The sequence below is a fragment of the Alexandromys fortis genome, unplaced genomic scaffold, assembly GCF_014885135.2.
Source record: "Alexandromys fortis isolate MF-2015 unplaced genomic scaffold, M_Fortis_MF-2015_v1.1 scaffold_98, whole genome shotgun sequence".
NCBI lineage: Eukaryota > Metazoa > Chordata > Mammalia > Rodentia > Cricetidae > Alexandromys > Alexandromys fortis.
The window spans coordinates 573,949-596,024 of NW_026068002.1; the positions used below are offsets into that span (position 1 = coordinate 573,949).

At 43.9% G+C, this 22,076-nt stretch overlaps 1 protein-coding gene across 8 annotated transcripts in view; it reads right to left on the reverse strand.

Annotated features, from left to right (window-relative positions):
* The window catches only part of Rhbdd1 (rhomboid domain containing 1), a 195,012-nt gene that overhangs the window by 54,393 nt on the left and 118,543 nt on the right, over positions 1-22,076 (reverse strand). For 7 of the 8 annotated variants that reach the window (XM_050161016.1, XM_050161015.1, XM_050161014.1 and 4 more), the window contains exons 4-5: positions 8,764-8,852; positions 6,908-6,964 (exon numbers count right to left, since the gene is read on the reverse strand). In XM_050161016.1, the coding sequence (XP_050016973.1) occupies positions 6,908-6,964; positions 8,764-8,852 (146 nt within the window). The remainder of the gene's footprint in view (positions 1-6,907; positions 6,965-8,763; positions 8,853-22,076) is intronic. The other variant, XM_050161013.1, reaches the window with a different exon arrangement.

Sequence of the window (22,076 nt, forward strand, 5' to 3'; positions counted from 1 at the left end):
TTCTTTAAAGAATGTCTATGTAGATACTTTTGTAGCATGAATTCTAGTTGGTCTTAATAATAAAAACTCAGAGTCAGCTATAAGGGAGTGAAAGCCGAGAGAACAGAGAAGCAGAGCGGTCACTAGAGTTCTCACCTCTACCAATGCTCAGACTGAAAGGGAGCTTCTGCCCACAGATGGCCTCCTCAGCCTGCATCCTCAAACTGACTGCCTAGACTGTACCGCTCCTCAGAATGCACTGAGTTCTGAGTTCCCGAATCCTCCTGCCTTATATTCCTCTCTCCACCCAGCCATATTACTCCTGTCTCCACCTCCCTAGTGCTGAGATTAAAGGGGTATGATCGCAAGTGCTAGGATCACCTTTGTGTGAGTTCTGTTTCTCTTTTAGGCAGATTTAATCTTGTGCGGCCCAGGATGGCCTTGAACTAGCAGAGATCAGTCTGTCCCCCAAGTCCTCCGATTAAAAGTGTTTGCCACCACTGTCTGGCCTTTAGTGGCTTAGCTTTGCACTTTTATCTTTGGGAAAACTCTATTTGTTAAAACACAAACAAAATATCACTACATACTTCACTCCTGTAACTGACTGCTGTAGTATTCTACTGGCTTGGTTCTATTTTGTTGAATTTCCTTACACAATAAAAAAAAATGAATACAGAAAGAAGCATTAAGTGAAACGTCTTAGACTTTGATGGGGAATGATGAAGGCTTTGCTAACAACTCAGTAAAAGCCATCGAGTACTGACTGAATACTTCCACTAGGTCCATTTCTACATTCTCTCTTACATGTCCATGTCAGAATGGTAATAGCAATAATTTTCAAAACAGGGGAAGAAAAATGAAAAATTCCAAATTCTCACAGTGGTTTATGACCACCTTGGGAACAGAAAACAATTTTAAAGATGGATGTTCTTTTCAAATTCTTCTTTACTCAGTGGAACTATCAGAAAAGCTCAGGTCCCCTGATGTGTTAGGGACACCCTTAGCACACTTCCTGAAGGGTAAAGGAGAATGGGATAGAATTATGGATCTTGATTTTTCACACTCTTCACCAGACACCAAGCACTGCAGGACAGCGGTGGCCAACAAACTCACTCCACAGAGCCTAAATGGAAGGAGTATCCCCCTCACAACACTAACAGAATATTTGTGAGTAAGTCACTGAACACAGCAGAATGCCTCAACAGTCCCTAAGTGACACTGCCCAACTCTCTGAGAATGCTAATTATTTTATTGCAAGGCGAAAACCATGTACGGTTATTTTCCCCCGTGTGTCACTGTCACCTTTAAAGCCCTGTGGAAGAGTCTGTGCTTGAGAAGGGCGAAGCAGCACCTTCCCTAGCCCACTCCACAGTGCTCATCTAATTCAAAATCCAAATGACCCGATACTCTGCAGCACTGGCCTGTGCAGAAAGCACACGTGTCTTCAGTCTTAGCTTACATGGGTGTTAACTGCAGTGATGTTAGGTAACATTTTCTCGCTCCAGAAAAACATTTTTCTTTTTCTTTTTTTCAAGATAGGGTTTCTCTGCAATAGTCCTGGCTGTCCTGGAACTATCTCTTCTAGACCAGGCTAGCTTCAGACTCACAGAGATCCGCCTGCCTCTGCCTCCCGAGTGCTGGGAATAAAGGCGTGCACCACCACCACTTGATAGCAAGACATTTTTTTACATGTTATTTCTTTGTTTAAAAACAACCCAGCAATGTTTGGGTGAAATAAATTCAACAGCTCTCATCATACAGACATTATAAAATCTTAGCTTGACACTTGTCAGACAAACTGTGGAGACAAAGAATGAGGAAAACTTTGGTGTCTTTGGTCAAAAGGACTGGTGTGGTTTAAAGGTTTTGTATAATCAATCATAAATCACCAGCAAGACCAAAAATGCCATCAACATCTATTATGATAAGGGGTCCATGAGAAACAAAACTTTTCAACAGTTATTCTTCGAATGGCCCAATCAAATGTTGTAAAGTCTTCATAATAAACAAGGGCAGAGGAATCTCACAACCAATACTTAGGATAAATAAGTTTAAATTATGTCTTGTGATAACTACTTCTTAAGTTATATACTTAGGCTCTGTAGTTTAACGAAAAGCTCTCTGGCTATCATTACTTTGCTAACTGCCCCACCTGGTCCTTATATACATTCCAGGATTTCACCGCAAAGAAAAACAGCACAGATAAGAAAAATTGGTAACAGTTTTTTAAAACACTCCTCAGCTTCTTTGACCTCTAAGGAGTTTCCCAGCTGAAGGTGGCCATGTTAAGAATAAATCACTACTTGTAAGAGATACGCACAATCCTATCAAAGTTGCATAGATAACCATTAGCCTGGCCACCTGGGCCCTCTGTAGTGCTGTCTTTGAGGAAATCCGATCAGTCCAGAGGAAGGGATAGTAATATGTTAATCTTCCAGGACATCAAAAAGGAAGGGTAAAAAAAGGTTTGGATTTCTGCCTTGAATTCTCCAGTCTGTGTGTCAGCTGCGTCACCGCCTCTCACTGAAGAAGGACAAAAGGAGCAGAGAGAGATTTTCCTTCTGCCAACAGAAAATATCAGTAAATGTGGCAAACAGAGGGGAATTGGGCGGGAGGGAGGGGCGAAGAGAGACAGCACAAGAAGGATTACTTTGTTTCCCAAAGTTCAGTGGTCAGAGTGTGTGTGCCTCTCACAGCCCCATACAACCTAAAAGCAGGGCCAATCAATGAACCACCAACTCATATCCTTGTCCCAGACTTACCCTTAGCTATTCTGTAAATGTGACCAAATTATTCAGCCTTCCTCAGTTCAATTTTCCAGCTGTCAGGCAAGATGTCAGGACTAGGAAGGACAGGACCAGGAAGTCTGTGCACAAGTGTGGTAGAGTTCATTCCTTTCCCTAGACCCAGAAGGCTGGTGTGTTTGTATGTGTGTGTGTGTGTGTGTGTGTGTGTGTGTGTGTGTGTACACACTACATAATGAGGTGTGTGTGTGTGTGAACGTGGAGGCCAGAGGACAACCCCAGGTGCCATTCCTCTGCAAGGTGCTGTGTTTCGGACACTGTCCCAAGTGGTCTGGGCTTTGCTAAGCTGCTAGGTTGGCTGCTCAGAGAGCCTCCTTGGTACTGGGGTTACAGGGATATGCCACTGGGTGTGTTACTGATTTCTTTAAACCTGGGTTCTAGGGATCAAACTCACATCCTCACACTTGTGCAGCAAGAATGTCTCCTGACAGAACTCTTACCCAGACTCCACTGTGATCTCCTGCGGAGACTCACAAAAGTGAAGCATCAGACAACAGAGAAAACCCCTTACCTCTAATGACTTCACACTGCTGCCTGCCTCTTCCTCTGTCTCCTGGAGAGCAGAAGTTAACAAGATGAGGCACCACACTGGGAGACAGACCCGTGATGGTTTCCCTGACCAGCTCGGCTCCTCCCAGTCACACAGGCCAGGAACACTTACTTCTCTTCTGCTTCCCACACTATGAAATGGTTTCTACAGAAGACAACCAAAATGCTCTTCAAGAGACTGCCATTATCAACTCCGTCCACAACAGCGGGCCGATCGCACCATCTCAGTTCAGATGACACTGATCGTCCCACCCAGACCAAGCAAAGGTGAAAACCTCACACACAAAGCACCTTCTTGGGGCAGAGACAGAACTCTGTGATCCCCAAGCCCAAGGTCCCAGACATATGAAGGGCTTTTACTCTTGGTCCCATCACCTGAGACGTTGTATGTGTGTGTTTGTGTGTGTATGAGTGTGTGTGTGTGTGTGTCAGGGCTCCCAGTCTTCCCCTTCTGACTTCATTACCTGGGTGAATTTCAGGCTATTCAGGTGACTCGTACATGACATAAACCAGGATTGTTGATAGTCATGAGCCATGGCTTGAGAGTTACAGAGTACATGGAACCCCGTTACTTCTAAGACTATTATGCTATGGATTTAATCCTTAAGGTCTTTCTTAGCACATTCTGGACAGTCGCCAACAGGCCACATTTGATTCTCCTTCCGATTCAAAGGCCCCTGGGAAGTCCTCTCTCTCCATAATGACTTTCCCTAACTCCTAGTCACCTGTCATGCTCACCACTCCACCTCCTCTGGACAGCTTCATGGACTGCTCCTCTCTTCCTCCTTCCCAGATGACTAACCTCGCCTCCACGTCAGCACAGGAACAGAAGGGAATGGGTGAGCCCCTCTGTGGAAACTTAGTAGCAGAGTGGAGAAAACCATTCTCAGACAAGGATTCTGGACCTTTAGGAAAAAAAATAATAATAAAGGCATTCTCCGGGCTGCGGGGCAGTGAGGAGAGAAGAGCAGGGCGGAGCAGGTTACCTGCCTGTGGACGTCTCCCAGGAAAGAGCTGCAGGTGGAACCTGACCATCGGGAGTAGGGAAAAATTCAACAAATGCTAGGGTTACTAGCTATCCACTCACATGACATCATGTCTCAGCTTTTATTATCATCTAATTGGTGTCATGAGCTCTTTTGTTTCATCTTCTCAAATATACTCACCCCTATATACCCACCTCTATATACCCATGCCTATATACCCACCTCCATATACCCATGCCTATGTACCCACCTCTATATACCCATGCCTATATACCCATGCCTATATACCTACCTCTATATACCCACCTCTATATACCCATGCCTATGTACCCACCTCTATATACCCATGCCTATATACCCACCTCTATATACCTACCTCTATATACCCATGCCTATGTACCCACCTCTATATACCCACCTCTATATACTCATTCCTATATGACCACCTTTAAACACCCATGTCTATACACCTATTCCTACATATCCACCCTTATATACCCACCTCTAAATAAACATACCTGCTCCTCCTCTAGACTCTCTAAGAGAAGAACTGCTGTTTTTTTTTTCTTATAGTGTCCATAACAGCACTCTGCAATGTGATCTTCACCGAGTACTGATGGATAACAGTCTGTGACTTAGTAACATTGTATGTTGTATGGGGGCAGGGTGGTGGCTGCACTTGGGAGGCAGAACCAGGCAGATCTCTGCAAGTTCAAGGCCAGCATGGTCTACAGGGAGAGTTTCAGCACAGGTTCCTAAGCTACACAGAGAAAACCTGTCTTGAAAACCAATCCCCACCAAAAAAAAAAAAAAAAAAAAAAACCTTTGTATAGTTGTATGGGAGAATAAACCCAAAGTGATACACATGTACAAATGCATGTGAATATGTATGTATATGTATATACATTACATGCACACAGTATTAGCTTTTTTGTCACTGTGGCAAATGCCCGAGAGAGCACCTTTGCAGGACAGAGGAGTTGTTTTGACTCGGGTTTCAGGCCATGTCTACCTGCCCCTGTCGCTATGGGCCTGTGATAAGGAAGAGCCATCACCGCAGAGGGGAGCAGTGAGGACGAAATGCTTACTTCATGGAGGTCAGGATGCAGACAGAGATAGGCAGACACAGAAAGAGAGAGAGAGAGAGTCAGTCAGAGAGAGAGAAAATGTCTGATGCCTGTTCTAGTGAGTGGGCTTCATTCTTCTTCCTCTTTATTTCAGGGGGGCTTTAGCCAACTGGATGTTATCACCCACATCCTGGGAAGGTCATGGCCCTCCAGCTAATGGACTAAGGAAATTATCTCACAGACATGCCCAGGTGGGCCCTTTATTGATTTTTTGGGCAACTCTCAATTTGGTCAGACTGACAATCAAGATCAGTATCAGATATATATTAACAATTCTTTGTACCTGTTAGAGGTCTAGGTAAGCCAGAATTCAAAAGCAAACCAAAGCAACAAAACTATGACCTCTGGTCTGAAGCTGAAACATGGTATTTCCATAAGACGTTAGGGCACACAGTCATTGTCCCACATCTATGAATTCTCGCTGCTTGTTCTCATGGTGTAAGAAAGGGCCGGCTAGCTAGAACAGAGCCAAATAGGCAATAAAGCCTTCAGTGTCTAAAACATTAGCCATGTGACACGTGATACAAAGGCTGCCAGCCTCACATGGAATCTCTGGCCATTGGTAACGGCTATGACAAGTTCCAGTCGTCCAAGCTAGGATGTCAGCTCCAGATCTTGTGAGTATTCTCTTTTGGCTGCTGATGGGCACCAAGTGTACTTAAACGGCAGGAGACAAGGGGTTCTTGGAGTCCTTCTCATGTGGGCACTAACGTGGATGTTACCTTATGGTGATTTGATTTCATACCAAAGAACCCAAATCTAAATACTGTTATGATAAGAGCTAGGATTTCAAGACAAACTTCTAAAGGGGGACATGTCCAGTCTGTTGCATTAAGACACTCAGACCTATTTCTGTGCCACTCACTCAAAAGACCTAAATACTACCGTGTATGCACCCACGTTCTCCTCTCACGAGGGAGTTGAACTTCAATTATATCAGTTTAATAGTATTGAGAGGCTACAAGCTTCATCTGACTGTGTCTGGAGACAAGGCCTTCATCACCCAGTCTTACTGGCTTTACAAGACACACACACGATTACTATGTTCCTGTCTGGCCGATGCAATGCTACGCGCTGCCCTAGACTCTTAGTATAACAGGACAAGCTAAGGCCTCGCTGAAAGTGTGGATGGGGCAGAAGTGTGGAATTGTGTCCCTGGGACCAGTCTAAACACCCCGCCAGGGGGAGTCTTGGGTGTCTTGGGGTAATAGGTACCTTACTGTACACGAGAGGCCTTGTACCATTTAGACAACTATTTCATGCTGGAGTGACCGTCTTTCCTAACAGCCCACCTGATGCACCCTAGCTTACCCCTGACCGTTCGGTTTCCAGGGAGAGCGCATGTACAACTGTGTGCAGTGCGAGCAGATGCCAAACTAATGCCATCTTAAAAGCATCTCCATGCTCCTGAACTGTTCAGTGTTTAAAACAAGTGAAACTGTATTAGATGCCATGAACTTACCTGCACTATTAAAGTAGTACTGCTGTCCTGGGTACCCAACATTGGGTGAAAAAACACCTAAACACAAAGAAAACCAAGACTTTAACAGCGGTCATAGGTTTGAACAGCTAATCTTTCCAGCAGTTACACAGTTCTTCATGAGAAAGCCCGGGGTCACCTTAAATCATTTCTAAACAACTGTTAGAACAAACTTCATTTGTTTAGAGCCAGCCTTTTAGGGAACAGTGTGTGTGTGCACATGTGTGTGTGTGCGTGTGTCTGTGTGTGTGTGTAGACAGGTGTCAGTGAAACCCTAATTTACATGCACTGTGGTTTCTTAAAGGTTCTAGGTGACTTCAGGTGATTTTTGCTGCACAGAGCACCAGATAGGCTGTGATAAGGAAAAAAACCCTTCTCCCAACAAGGGTATTAGGAGAGCCATGTTCTCTATTTTTCCTAAGTGACTTCCTCTGGCACAGTGAACCAGACAGAAACAGGCCCAGACCCACTCCCAGGATGACCCACGAAGCAGCAGAATCCGCATTCCTGGCCGTTTTCCACAAGTCCCTGTGTCAATTCCCTTCTAGGCTATTACGTCTTCTCTGCTCTCATCAGAATGCAGGCTGCTTCTCAAACTTAATTTTCTTCTGTGGCACTTAAAAAAAAAAAACCAAACCTGATATAAAAATGTCTGCACAGAAAACAGCAATGGTCTTAAGGAAGGTTTAAATGTTATCATTGTAGAGAAAATCCTTTTTGAAAATTAAACCAATAACTAAACTTTTTAGTTCGTCCGCCTTAAGATCCCTTACATCTTTACGTGGATCAGGATGAAGGCACGCCCCTTTCTCAGCAGTTGGCTCCGGACAGGTGCTGTGCAGCCGTGCTGAGAATGTGGTAGAAGGGGGCACTGCAGGTGAAGGTGGCTCCTGTTGCCTCCTCCAAGAGCACACAGGCTACAGGACTAGGGAACGAGCAGGAATGGGACTCTGTGTAGACGCAGTCCAGCCTGTAAAAATTACACCAAAGTGAAAACAACCTGCCAATAAAGGCAGCGGAACAGGGCCCAGAAAGCTTTCAAACACCATGAATATTATATGGTTCTCGAGAACAACAGTCATCGGCACACACTGTGAAAACAAATTATTTATGGTTCAAAAAAAGGTAAAATAGTCTCAGAAGAATTCCCATGAATAAAAGATGAAATATTAGAATGTGCATCGTCTATAAAACAAGTGTTTGCAAACTAGCTGCCTTACAAGTCAGAATCAGTACAGTATTTTATATTAAAGGGTCTAAATGCATTCACTACTAAATAAAACATTTTTATTGAACATCAATATTGGGGGGGAACAAAGGAAAAAAGCAAAGAAAATAAAAAAACAGGGACCAACCTCAAGAGATAAATTACATGGCTTGGCTTCCCGAGAATATAATGTTTTACCCACCAAGGACCTGGTAGTCATTCTGAACTCTTCAAATTTCTGGCCCTGTACTCCAGTCCAGGTTTGATTTCCTTCTGTTAACCTTGCCAGGCCTGTCTATTAACTTCGAGGAATTTAATAGAAAAATACATTATTATAAACTCAGGTTTTGAGGAAAATTGCAGTTTTCTGTGAACACATTAGGGCTGAGGGTAAAAGTCTATACCAGCATTTGTTCCTTAAGAACACCTCAGAACTGAAATTTGGGCTTGAATTCTCCTTTGCAGAGCAACGTGAGGCCCTGTGATTGGGCTATCGTTACCTCTCGGTTTAAAGAGAACTCTGGGTCTATCAGGACATTTCTAAAGAGAACCACGAGGAATCTTAGGGCTGCTCCTGTGCACATGAACATGAACCTCTAACTACTGCCAGGTCAAGTGTCTCATTCTGTACCTGCACAAGTCTCCATGATTTTCTTCAGAGGCCCCTGAGTGTACATCAGTCCCACAAGGATGCCGGCCAGGTGCCCAGCGAAGGACGTCCTAGGAGGGAAAGGGAGCCTTGTGAGTGTTTGTTCTGTTGCTGATTAGAGACACTCTGTCTTCTCATTAGCCCGGCGCGTGCCAATCACTCACAGTCTGCACGCTTTGTTCCACCGTGAGCCTTTTATGCTGAGTCGCGTTTCACTCAGTCCAAAGGACATTTCCTACCTTAAAAACAAAACCTCAAACCAGGGCAATGAATAATAATGCTCACACATTTAAAACACACCATCCTTCCTTACAAATCTGCTTGCTTCTCCGCAGTGGACATCTTCGGTGACGACAAGCCATTAAATTACTTCTATTTCTTCCCTGGACCTCTCATCATCACAAAATATCAATGGAGTCAGTGTTGTCTGCTCAGAATTCAATCTGGATGGCCCAGCCATTGTGAGGGCCAGTGTCTAGCCATGTTCACGGCATAGCAGACAGCTGCGTGTTTATTCACGACTGACTAGTAGAACAATCAGCCACCCACACTCAGGCCAGATGCCCCCAGGCACTGCCTCCTCTGTTTTCATGAAGACCTTTGGGTCACTCGGCAAAAACAACAGTTAAGAGACTTCAAGCTTGGAAGATGGGTTGTGCATCGAATGGGTCTATTCTTCTGGAATTACCGCCGAAGTCTGGCAATCACTTGTAAAATGTGTTTTCAGATGCACACATCTATCAAGACAGCAGTATTTCTAGAGACCTGTGGTACTTCCAGGTTGGTTGTGGACTGGGGACTATGTCTGTGGCATTCACGCAGCCCTTGTTTAGGAATAATTAGGGATTTACTGAGCTGCACATTTTACCAGTAAGATGGCCGAGTCCCTCACCTCGAGTACCTGATGGATTGTCAGCGGCGGGCATCACATGAATGTGCACATACCCCTTTACCCTAAACTGGCCTTGTTCTCGGGTCTCATTTCCACACAGTGGTAAGCTCCAGCTTGTGAGGATTGTCATGCCCAATGCAGCTTTTGTACCCCTTCCCACTCCAGCTATGCAAGTCCTTATGGGTTCCTGACTGAACTATTTGGAAAAGTCCAGCACTCGATACAAGGTAAGCACCAGGTGAGTGCATGTTGAATGAGTAAAAGCAAACCAGCTAGTCCGCCACCTGGAGCGTTTGCTCCAACGACTCCCACAAGAAGTATTCAGCCAGAGTGCAAGCCTTGTGACTGCCTCCCTCTGACCTCTACTGGTTTACTTACAGAACATGAAGCATGCACGTGACTCCACTTCCTGCTTCGTTCATCTTTTCCCTTAGCCCCAGGACCCACCACACGCATCTCCACACATCCTCACCCTCTCTGTGGCCCGGAGTCCAAGTTTAACTGCACCTCTGTCAGAAACCAGGAACTCCTCCTTTGCTGCCTGCCCTCAGGACTGTTCCTCTACCTCACTGTACCACATACCCAGCTATACCCATAGGCTGAGAAGACTATTGCTTTCATCAAAGATCTACCTCGTGGAATTTATAACCTGATAATAAAAATACGGAATTGGCTCAGTGTTTTCCGTGTTATGGAAAGGACAGGAGGAACTGGGCTTTTTATTACGATACCCCCTCTCCTGCCCCATGTTTATGTTCTTATTTTATTCTCTATTCAACCATCATCATCAACAACAATAACAACACAAACATCTCCACCTAGAAGTGAGAAAGTGATAGTTTAAAGGAAAAAAAAAACTTTGATTTAAAAAGAAATTGACTTCGGTTTAAATACAAAGAAGAATCAGTAATTCTGAAACCTTTTAAAGCAAGCTTCATGGTGAATCATACAGATACAAAATAAAATGGAAAGAGTTTCCATTTAAAATCCAACCTATTAGACAATTAATCTTAAATCTCATTTACAGTTTGGAGCATTATACAGCAAAATGAATTCCTTATCTTTATAATGGGGTTTCAGAAGTGTGAGTTATGATCTAATTGCTCTGATATAATTAAAATAGCAAAGGGGAACACTGCTCCCATCCTGAACAGTGGCATAAAAGCTCCTACCACAAGAAAATCAGCGATTTTTATTACTTCATCTAAGCTCAGAAAAAGTGTTCGCTTTTGAAATAAAAAGAAAACATATGATCTTGATCAAAACTAGATATTTCACATCGCGCACAAAGGGAGGGAAGCTTCCTACAGAGAACGGGGAAACTTCCCCACAGAAAAGGAAGACAGCTTGTTTTAAAGAGTATCATGACTCTTCCCGGCAGCTGGTAACCATTCACTAGAATGCCTTCCTTTCCTCGAAGATACAGGCATCCTCAATGTAAGAGACTGAGCTAGGAGTTACCTTTAGGTACAAAAGGAAGCCTTGGACTTTGGAGCGATGACAAGACAACGTTCAAATGTACCTGCCCTGCTAGAAAACGCAGTGTTATGACTGCCTTCGTAACTGTCCTCAGTACTAAGATAAAATACCTGACCAAAGTAAAGGAGGAAGGGAAGGCTTGATTTCTGCTCATCTGGAACAGCCTCATGAGAGCAGGAGCTCGAGGTGACTGGTCACACTGTATCCACAGTCAGGAGTGGGATGGGGTCTTTGTCTTTCTATCTCATGTAACCTAACCTAGATAATCCTTCACAAGCAGGCTTGTCTCCTGGTTGGGTCTAGACCCTGGCAAGTTGGTAATCAATATTAATCTATCACAAGTCTGCCCCTTGTTGACTTGACACTCAAATGTGTTAGTTTTATTTATTTTTTTTAATTTATTAAAGATTTCTGTCTCTTCCCCACCGCCGCCTCCCCTTTCCCTCCCCCTCCCCCAATCAAGTCCCCCTCACTTGTCAGCCCAAAGAGCAATCAGGGTTCTCTGCCCTGTGGGAAGTCCAAGGACCACCCTCCTCCATCCAGGTCTCGTAAGGTGAGCATCCATCAAATGTGTTAGTTTTAAACCAAAGCTGCCCTCCTCTTGACCCCTTAGGTCATTTAGTACTATAGAATATATTTTGTCCCGCTAGAAAAGTCTGCATAGGCTTTTGATTCCAACACTGAGACTCCAAGTGATCTCTTGTCTCCATAAAATAAAAGCAAGGGTCACACTTCCAAGACACAGTGGCACAGGGCACACATTCCCATTACTGCTGTGATCTCAGAACACGGGAAGGACGCTACTGAGTACCCCAAAGTGGCCTCAAACATCTTTGCTCCCTTCGAAACCTCCTAGGCTGGGTCTCCACTGCACACATTTCTCTTCAGCATCATTGTATTTTAAGCACCCACCAAAATGGTCTGTTAAGTTCTGCTTACAGTGCCCAAGGCATTTTCTAACCCCAAAGCCGAAATCTTCTGCCGTCCTCCTTCAAGCAAGTTTCTGGGAAACACATGGTCTGGCTTAGCACAGCAATGGATCCACTTCTCAGCATCAGTTTCTATAGTAGTTACTTTTTCTATTACTGTGATTAAAAAAAAAAAAAAACTGGACAAAAATAATTGAAAAAATGAAGGACTTATTTTCCCTTAGTTTTTGGGGTACAGTCCAGCATGGCTCCGGAAATCACAGGGACAGCGTGACACAGTTGGCTGCGATGTATCCACAGTCAAGAGCAGTCGGGAATGAATGCTGGTACCTAGCTCCCTTCTGTTTGATTCACTTCAAGACCCCAGCCCAGTTAAGGAGAGTCCTTCTACCTGAATTAACCTGACCTAGACAGTTCCTCACAGGCATGAGGGTTCAGAGTTTATCTTCTGACACGATCTTGTCAGTGTGTCAACCAGTACAAACCATCACAGTGACTATAACTGTAAACGTGCATTAGAAACTTTGATCTCGAGGCTAACTATTTGTTTTCAGCTGTGCGTGGATATTGACATCAACAACCTGGCATGAAAGCCACTGATTACAGCAGAAGCACCTCAGAAACTAGCCTCATGCCGAGGTGGTTGTACTCGACAAGGTGGTTGTGGGAAAACACTGTTACACTGGGGTAGTGCCTCAGTCTCAAAATCTGGGGTTGGCCACGAGTTCCAGAGCAGCCTGGGCTACACAGTGAGTCTCAGACCATCCTAGGCTACAGAGTGAGACCTTGTCTCAAAGATAAACATAAAACAATAGTGACCCAAACCATTCTTTAGTAATCAAATTACTGCAAAAGGCAGTCATTTATGCAAAGTGTTTGAGTTTATTCGTTGTCCAAATTATTTTGTCATTGTTTCTGCAATGGTATCGTCTATTTCTGGAGTCAGTTTTCTTCTTGTTAAAATGTAACTTTTAGAGATTTTTTTCAGCTACTGTCTGAAAAGGAAAAAAAAATCTTAGTGTCTGGGTGTTCTAAAGGGTCTTTATTTTATGCTATCGGTTTAATGTCAGGTATAGGATCCACTGCTGCTGCTAAGAAATGGAGGCAGCCACCTCCTCCATATACGATATGTCTTTCCTCCCAGCTTTTAAAGCCGTCTCTTTATGCTGGACACGTGCTCACAAGACCGCCAGCATTCGAGTTTCACATGGGAGTTACTTAACCTGCTTACAGTTTGCTATGCTTTTTGATATATGTCTCTCTCATGTGTTTCTCTAGTTAAAAAAATTCCCAGCCATGATCAGTTTTTGAGATCTGTAGCTGTTGTTTATTTGCTGACACATATTTACGTGGGCATGTGAGGGGAAAAAAAAAATAAAATAAAAGACGAAAAGCTAAAATCAATGCTACCACATACGGCTCCCTAGAATAACGATGGTGGAAGGGCAACTTCTGAGAAAAACTGAGACACTGCAGAGTTCAGTTTTGTAAACGGTATGTAGAGATCATTCAAACCAACAAGTTCTTTCCTCTGGAGGGAATCACCATAAACTGACTGTCACCCTTTAAGAGGGCATTTGTAAGGGTGAGTTAACTTATTATGTAAAGCGCTCCTCTTCTCATGTGCCACTGTTAAAGGATCCAAATCTGAAACTGGGGTTGAAAGCTGTCCGGCTAAAAAGGTCCTCTGCGAAACGGCTAACTCTCCCCGCAGATGAAGAGCGAGTCCTCTCGAGCACGACTCAGAAAGCAGGCAGTGCGTGACTACAGACGGTGTCTCTCAGTGTCAGCAGAGCCCATGACCTCATAAGGACCGGGCCTGATGGAGACACGGTGTTGGACATGACAGAGGAAGATGTTGGAAAAGGGCCTGAGAACTTGCCATAATTTCTTCCTGTAAATGTGATTAACACCAGTTGGGGACTGAGCTGATCAGAAGCTCTGGGGCTTGGGGAACTGAATAAATGGTCTCGAGTTAGCAGTGCGGGGTGCATGGCAGAGCGTTTCTGACAGTTCTGAATATTAATGCCACAGTGGAGTATTTTCCTGTGTCTTCCCAAGATGAAATGTCCCTAAATGGCTTATTTTCTGCTCTTGATGTCCTCAACCAGCATGTATTTTTGGCCATGAAATGTGGGAAAGACTGAGTTTGTAAACAGTTTTACCATGCCTCCCCACTGCCACTGGCATCACCCCGGCTGACATCACCGCCACTGACATCACCACCACTGACATCACCACCACTGGCATCACCACCACTGACATCACAGCCACTGGCATCACCGCGGCTGACATACCGCCATTGACATCACCCTGGCTGACATCACCCTTACTTACATCACTGCCACTGGCATCACCCCGGCTGACATCACAGCCACTGACATCACCGCCACTGACATCATCACCACTGACATCATCGCCACTGACATCACCGCCACTGACATCACCACCACTGACATCACAGCCACTGGCATCACCGCTACTGGCATCACAGGTACTGTAGCTCCTTCTTGGTACGCTGTAAAGGCAGGACTATATATCTGTGCTGTCTATTTTGTTTTATTTAACATGATGCCAACTGCAGACATGGAACTGGCAACAGACTACTTCTGAGGACTTCTACTTGGGGCTTACCAAATGAGATCTGCATAGAAATTAGGGGAAGCGGAGGGGAGGGTTGTGGGGGGAGGGGGAGGGGAGCAAGAAGGGGATGAAAGGAAAAATGGGGTCATAATGAGTACAGTGATAACATATTATAATTTGTTTAGGAACAGCCCCTATAGACTCATACATTTGAATGCTTGGTCACTAGGGAGTGGCACTATTAGGAGGTGTGGCCTTGTTAGAGGAAGTGTGTCACTGGGGGTGGGCTTTGAGGTTTTAGAAGCTCAAGCCAGGTCCAGTGCTTCTGTCTCTTCCTGTTGCCTGTGGACACAGATATAGAATTCTTGGTTCCTTCTCCAGGACCATGCATGTCTGAGTGTCATGCTTCCTGTCTTGATAATAATGGAATAAACCTCTGAACTTGCAAGCCAGCCTCAATTAAGTGTTTTCCTTTAAAGAGTTGTCATGGTCAAAATGTCTCTTCACAGCAACAGAAATCCTAACTAAGACAATATATGTGCACAAATTTATCATAACAAAACTTTAGTATATTAACATAATAATAATAATAATAATAATGGTCCTGCAAAGGTAGAAAAGTCATTCTAAAAGCAAAGATGATGCTGACAACTCCCTGGCTGTCAATTTACCAGCCTATGCCAGGCACGAGATTTCTTAAACCGAATCACTAAGAACTGATTCATTTACTCAAATCTTTATTGACTGAGAACTATATAAACAAGACAACATAGCACCTGCTTCCTGAAGCTTATAATCTACTGAGGCAAATATGGAGACAAATGGAAGGGCAGAATGACAGACAGACACAGATACCGTGCATTGTAAGTGTAAGGAAGCAGTTTACTTTCCATGGAGTGGTGTGGGTTGATTCCTTAAGGGTCATTTAAAGGGACTGTAAGATTTGAAGCTGGCACACTCGGGAGGTACACTGGCTAGCTTTTGAACAAATGCCTTCCTAAGACTGGGCTGCTGGCACGCCTGTAGGGCATTTTTAAATTAGTGGCTGACAGGGTTCCACCCACAATGGGCTGCTGGTCTGGGTTCTGAAAGAAAGCCATCTGAGCAAGGCACAGGGAGCAAGACAGTAAGCAGCGCTCTCTATGGCTGCTGCATCAGCTCCTGCCTCCAGGTTCAGGCCTGGTTTGAGTTTCTCTTTGGCTTCCCTCAGTGGACGGTGACTCAAGTTATGGAAACCAAATAAAGTTTTCCTCTCAAGTTGCTTTTGGTCCTGCTTTGCAGGCAGAATGAAAGCACTTGTTGGTGGATTCAGTGTAGAAAGGGAGGAAAAGGAGACACCGGTTTCCGAGTTGTGAGCTAATGGCTGATGGACTTTAACGGAGATGAGGAATACTAGGAAAAACAAACGGAAGGAAGTGGGGCCACTGGAGAGCTCGGCTTTAATATGCTCATCAAGAAGCCTGTAAGGCAACTAAACACAGATGTCTAGGATTTACCAGATGCTGGTTGGCAAACTGGAAATTAAAGAATGATTAAAATTACTGCTCCCAGCTCCATTTAATCCCACTCTTAGAATATCTGTATACCGATGTTTTTTTTTATGTGTACCATGTAACATATCATATATACATAAACACACATGTATAAAAACAAAAAGAAAATACACAAAAACAGTAAGACAATGTTAGCTATGAGTTTGCCCTATTTTTCAGATGTTTTATAATAGTGTCTTGTTACTTTTATTATTTCAAGAGATAAAAAAGTAGGAGAAGCTGAGAAAGGCTCTCTGTTTAAGAAGTGTTTCTCAAGGCTGGAGAGATGGCTCGGTGGTTAAGAGCACTGCTGCTCTTCCAGAGGACTCTGGTTCAATTTCCAGCACCTACAGGGCAGCTCACAACTGTCTATAGTTCCTGCTTCAAGGGATCCAATCACTCACACAGACACACAGGCAGGCAAAAATACCAAGGTACATAAAATAAAAATAAATCATCTAAAAAAGAAGTGTTTCTCACTAATGTAGATAAATCTTTCAAATACTTTTGTTGTTGTCAGGGTAGGTTCTAAGAACATGTTCCTCCATTTCTAAACAACACTCTAAATCAAAACCATAATGTCTCAGTTTGTACTCTATGTATCTTCAGAATCTGTGCTGTTTCCCAATCTCTTTTAAAGCAAAATGGAACATTGTGGCAAAGCAAGTGAGAACGAGTGAAACTGTGTGCAAAATAAATGAATCTCTAACAGAAGTTAAATATCAATGAATTCAGACACTTCGCCTGGCCAGAGACATCCTTGGTTTCTCTTTCCCCCATATTCATGTCCCATGCGAGAAGACCCTGCTTGTTAATAAATCTGCCACCTGCCCATGACAGACAGACAGACAGACAGACAGACAGACACACACACACACACACACACACACACACTTCTGCTTCTGGGACAAAGCAGTAAAATGACAGTGAGCTCAGGAGCCATAGCAGACGGCCTCTATGGCCCAATCTGACATTTCCAGAGTCCACACAACCTTGCCTCGCTCTCCCACTGGGCCAGTTCAACCCATGCCCGGCTCAGGATGCTGGCTACAGTGTGACAGACAAGGACGGCCTACCATGCAAACCAATACTAACCTCCAACGCTTTGATAGCTCCTCGGTGTTGCTAGATTAGAATGCAAGCAAGGTCTGGAGACCCTTGGTGTGTGTTCTTCTAGCCTCTCCTTGACCGTCCCCAGTCCTTCACTGGCCCACGCTCAAGCAATTTGCAGAAGGTACTTTGGCACTCCAGATCTCGGCAGGCCCAGTTCCCTTTGCCTCTCATCGTAGCCAACTAACCCCAGCAAAGCCCTGGGCCTGTGCTTTCCCTTAGGACTGCTGTCCTGGTTTGTGCAGGGTCCTCTGTGTCCTTGAAAGACTCTGGAGTTTCCTGCACTGTCAGCCTGTCTGTCGTCACCCTGCAGCTGAAACAAGGCACAACGCTGCTACAGTCAAGGCTCCCTTATAACCCAAATATCTAGAAATCTCCCTTACTTTCTTCAAGTGAAATTTACAAGTAACATTCCTTCCACATATACACTCAGTCACAGCTCAACACAACATCCTCCCTGTAAAAATAAGAAAAATTAAAAGTAACATGATAATCTATATGAATCATAAATGTCCCAGCAAAGCACTACAGGAGACACAAGCCTTCTCCTCCACCTGTGCATGGAATCTAAATAAAGCGGGGATAACAAACACAGGCTGTTCTCCAGCATGGTGTTCTGTGACTCTAGTATCACAGGTTGGTTCCAGTGGTGACATGATTTTACATGAGCGTGAATAACTCCTGATACCAAACAGCAGAGTACAACTCCCACCCAATTTACATTTATAATTCAGCTTACAATTTTCCCTGGAAAACAGTCATTATATATTAAATCTGTGCCAAAAAGTTTGCTCTGTTTACATTAAAAGTACAATTGAGGTTTGGCTCAAAGAAGGTTTGGCTTATGATTATAAGCAGATTTTTCACCTTTACTAGTCCCTCAGCAGAACATATGTGTGTGGGGTGAGTGTGCATATGAATGCACACAAGGGACCATTCTTGAGGGGACTGTCCTACAGGCTGTACAATACGTAGCACCTTTGGCCCCACTACAACAAATGCCAGCAACTCCCCTACTAATCTTTATGCCAACTAAAAACAACCTTACACAGTTATAAAACCACCTGGGATATGCTTACTGAATGTTTACTTAAATGATAACCTTTAATCATGAGACCTCACAAATTTTTCTTTTCAAAGCATTGCTCATGTGAATTTCGCATGCATAAATTCCTGGGATTCCTAGTAAATCTCCAGCATACGGAGCTGATAGACAGCAACTGAAGGGCACATGATGAAGAGGAGTGTTTGAATGAGGCTGTGATCACTTCCATACTGCACTCTGGTAGAGGAAACCCGACTTGGCACGTGAAAATGTTCTGCCATCTGCCATCACTACAGACAGAAACGCTTCTGGAGCCCACGTGTTTGAGTATTTTCCCATCACCTCCAGAAAGTACACAAAAAGTGGAAGAGGGGTAAGAGTGTTTATGGCCCGATCTTCAAGTTTGCTACTGAGATGAAGTAAACATAACGCTCTCAAGAGCTCAGCCCTTTGAAGGTATTTCCGGAACTAGCGATGACTGGCCCCTTGGTAGCTGTGTCCGCTACAGCTGCAGGAAGAGGCTGACATCCATTAAGGGAAGTTCAAGGCGAAGGGGCAACAGAGACAGACTCAACAGTGGGGCTGTGGCAATGACGTCTGCATTGCCACTGTACACGTGGCAACATGTATGGCAGGCTCCCTTTCCCAGGTCAGCCTCTTGGATCTGTTGATTCTCAGCCCTGGCTGCATTTATGAATCTCATGAATAGGCTTTCAAAGTTACTTGGACTTTGATTATTTCTAATTTTTAGTGTTGCTTTTACTCTCCTCAGTGATTCTAATGTACTGAAAATTGCTATCTTAACCCCAAATTCTAATTCCTATGGCTTGGTATCAGCTGATATATTGGACCAGTAAAGATAATATTTTAATGGTAGGCAAAACTCTGCATTTCATAATTTACCACATAGAAATGACATCGAGGTTGCCTCCGGCTAAACTGATCTTACTAAATGTACTGCGTTGTTATATGAGAGTAGTTATAACTTGGCAAATTCCAGTAGGAAAACATGAACTTATTTTAAAAGATTTACACATTCTCTGGGCTTTATAGAAACCCAATAAGAGGATAGAAAAATGGCTCCGTGGTTAAGAGAGCTTTTGCCTTTGTTGAGGACCCAGGTTTAGTTTCTAGCACTTACACAGTAGCTTGCAATCAGCTATAATTCCAGCTCCAGGGCTTCCAATGTTCTCTTCTGATTTCATAGACACTATATACATGCAGTACACATACAAGCATTTAAACATGCAGGCAAACACTCATCCATGTAAAATAAAATAGCCTCAAGGAAATACAGTGGTATATTATTCGTGTTTTAATAAAGCTTGCCCGAAGATCTGAGAAGCCAAGCAGTTAACTGCTAGAGAGCTCTTACCTCTACAAAATCTTCAGACAGAAAAGAGCGAGTTCCTATCTCCTCCCACCTTACATTCCTCTCTCCACCCAGCCATATCACTCCTGTCTCCACCTCCCTAGTACTGGGATTAAAGGTGTGGGATCCCAAGTGCTAGGATCATCTTTGTGTGAGTTCTCTTTCTCTTTTAGACAGATTCAATCTCCTTGTAGCCCAGGCTGGCCTCGAGTCCTGGGATTAAAGGTGTGAGCTACCACTCCTTGGCCTCTCAAGGCTTAGCTCTGCACTCTGATCTTCAGGCAAATTTTATTTATGAAAACACAAATAAAATACCACTATAAGGAAAACATGATAAATCAGTTTACTCACATGTACGTAAGTCACAAAGGACAAAACAATGACGGTGGCTAGTTAGGGAAGCCCCTGGATACACATATCCAACAAAAAACTGAGACGCAAACTAGACTATAAAGTTATCCTAAAATTTCAGCAAAAAACAAATTCTGCTCTAGTTATATCTAGAATGAATAAAACTTTCCACATTAAAAAGTGACATGCCCTACCTATTCGATGACTCAGAGACCTCTGAGTCACACACTGCTGTCAGTTTCACATACCATGAGTAACCATCAATACCACACTGTGCTTCCTAAAAGCTTTATTGGTCAATCCGTTAATGTTGAACAACAGTAAAGAACAATCCGCTACGCAGAAAACTGTCCATTAGAGCGGAAACTGCTTCTGCAATGCAGCCTGCAATATTGGACATCTATCAAACCCCCTGTGTGGGCTCAAATCAGAGCGGTGTCATCAGAGAAGGTCAACTTCACTCCCTGAGGGCCACAATGAACACTGAGTCTCTTACCTACCTTCCTTCTTGATAGCTAGAGAACAGGTACATGACCTACATCAGGCCTCTCTGATGGCTATGCTTTATACATAACGTTAAGAATCTAGTGATGAGATCGGCCTATTGGAAGTGAGGTCAATAGCAGCAAGTGTCAGTCAGTCCTATGGGTTTCTCCAACCTGGTATTTCAGTATTTTTAACAGTAGTAGAAACAACCTAATGCCCTTCTAGCCTGTCCTGTAGTTAATAAAGCCAGAGTGGATGCCAGTACACTATTTCTCGAACTGATGGTCTTGTGAAAAGAGTTAATAGTCACCTTTGTCATCACAGAGAGAGCTCTTCTGAGAGTGAAAGGGAAGAAGGCTGACTTTGAGATGTCCCCTTATTCCTGGCCCTCATTCCTTTGCTCGAGGCACAAATGTTCCTGGTCTCCAACCCTTGATAAGCCCATGAATGGGACCCATGACTTGTTTGTAAACCAACAGAATAAAGCTTGTCTCTTTCATACTTATGTACCCTAAGACTACAATGTCCACCTCACTAGCAGACTCCTCTTTGAAGGGAGTTGGTACACTAGGACCCATTCTAGAGATAGAAAATTAGAAGTTGCTTCCAATTGACAATGACTCTTACTTAGTCCAGCAACCTATGAGGGAGCAAATTCTTGTAACAGCCATAAGGACTGGAAGCAAATCCATGCTGAATCAAGCCTCCCGAAGAAACCAGGGCTGGCTCATACCTTTGTTACAGCGTGCAGAACAGCCTGAGCAGACACCCAGACAAACTGCATCCAGGCTCCTGAGCTACAGAAGTGGATGTGACAAGCGTGTGTTTCTTTAAGCCAGTAGTCTGAGAATACTTGTTACTTAGCAGCAGATGACTAATAAGGTAGAGCCAAGAGGAGACACTGGAGTGGAGGTCCAGAGTTGTGTGAACTATTTGACCCTCTGAACCACATCATATTGGAAAAGCAACTAATAGTCTTGAATATTGTACACTGATACGGATTTTTGTATACTGATACAAATTTAAGGGTTTTTTGTTTGTTTGTTTGGTTAGTTTAGTTTTTGTTTTTGTTTTTTTTTTTTTTTTTTTGGTTTTTTAAGACAGGGTTTCTCTGTAGCTTTGGAGCCTGTCCTGGAACTAGCTCTTGTAGACCAGGTTGGCTTCGAACTCACAGAGATCCACCTGCCTCTGACTGCTCTGGGCTTCATTCATCAGTCACTTCACCAACGCCCATAGATGCAACGCATAGATACTAACATGGCAGCAGCTTTTTTCTGTGCCTCTCAACAGACTATGGCTTAAATATAACTACTGTCTCACTTTACAGATAAGGAACTAAAATTAGAAGCTGCTGAGCCCAGAACCCCGGGCTTTAAAAGCCTAAATACAGGTGCAGCACTCAGCCTGTGGACCCTGAAAAGAGAGAATTTATCTAGTAAATCCATGCCTGGAGGCTAAGAGAACACCTTTTGAGAACACCTTTTGCAGCCTGGCTGGATTTGAAGGTCGCTGGAAA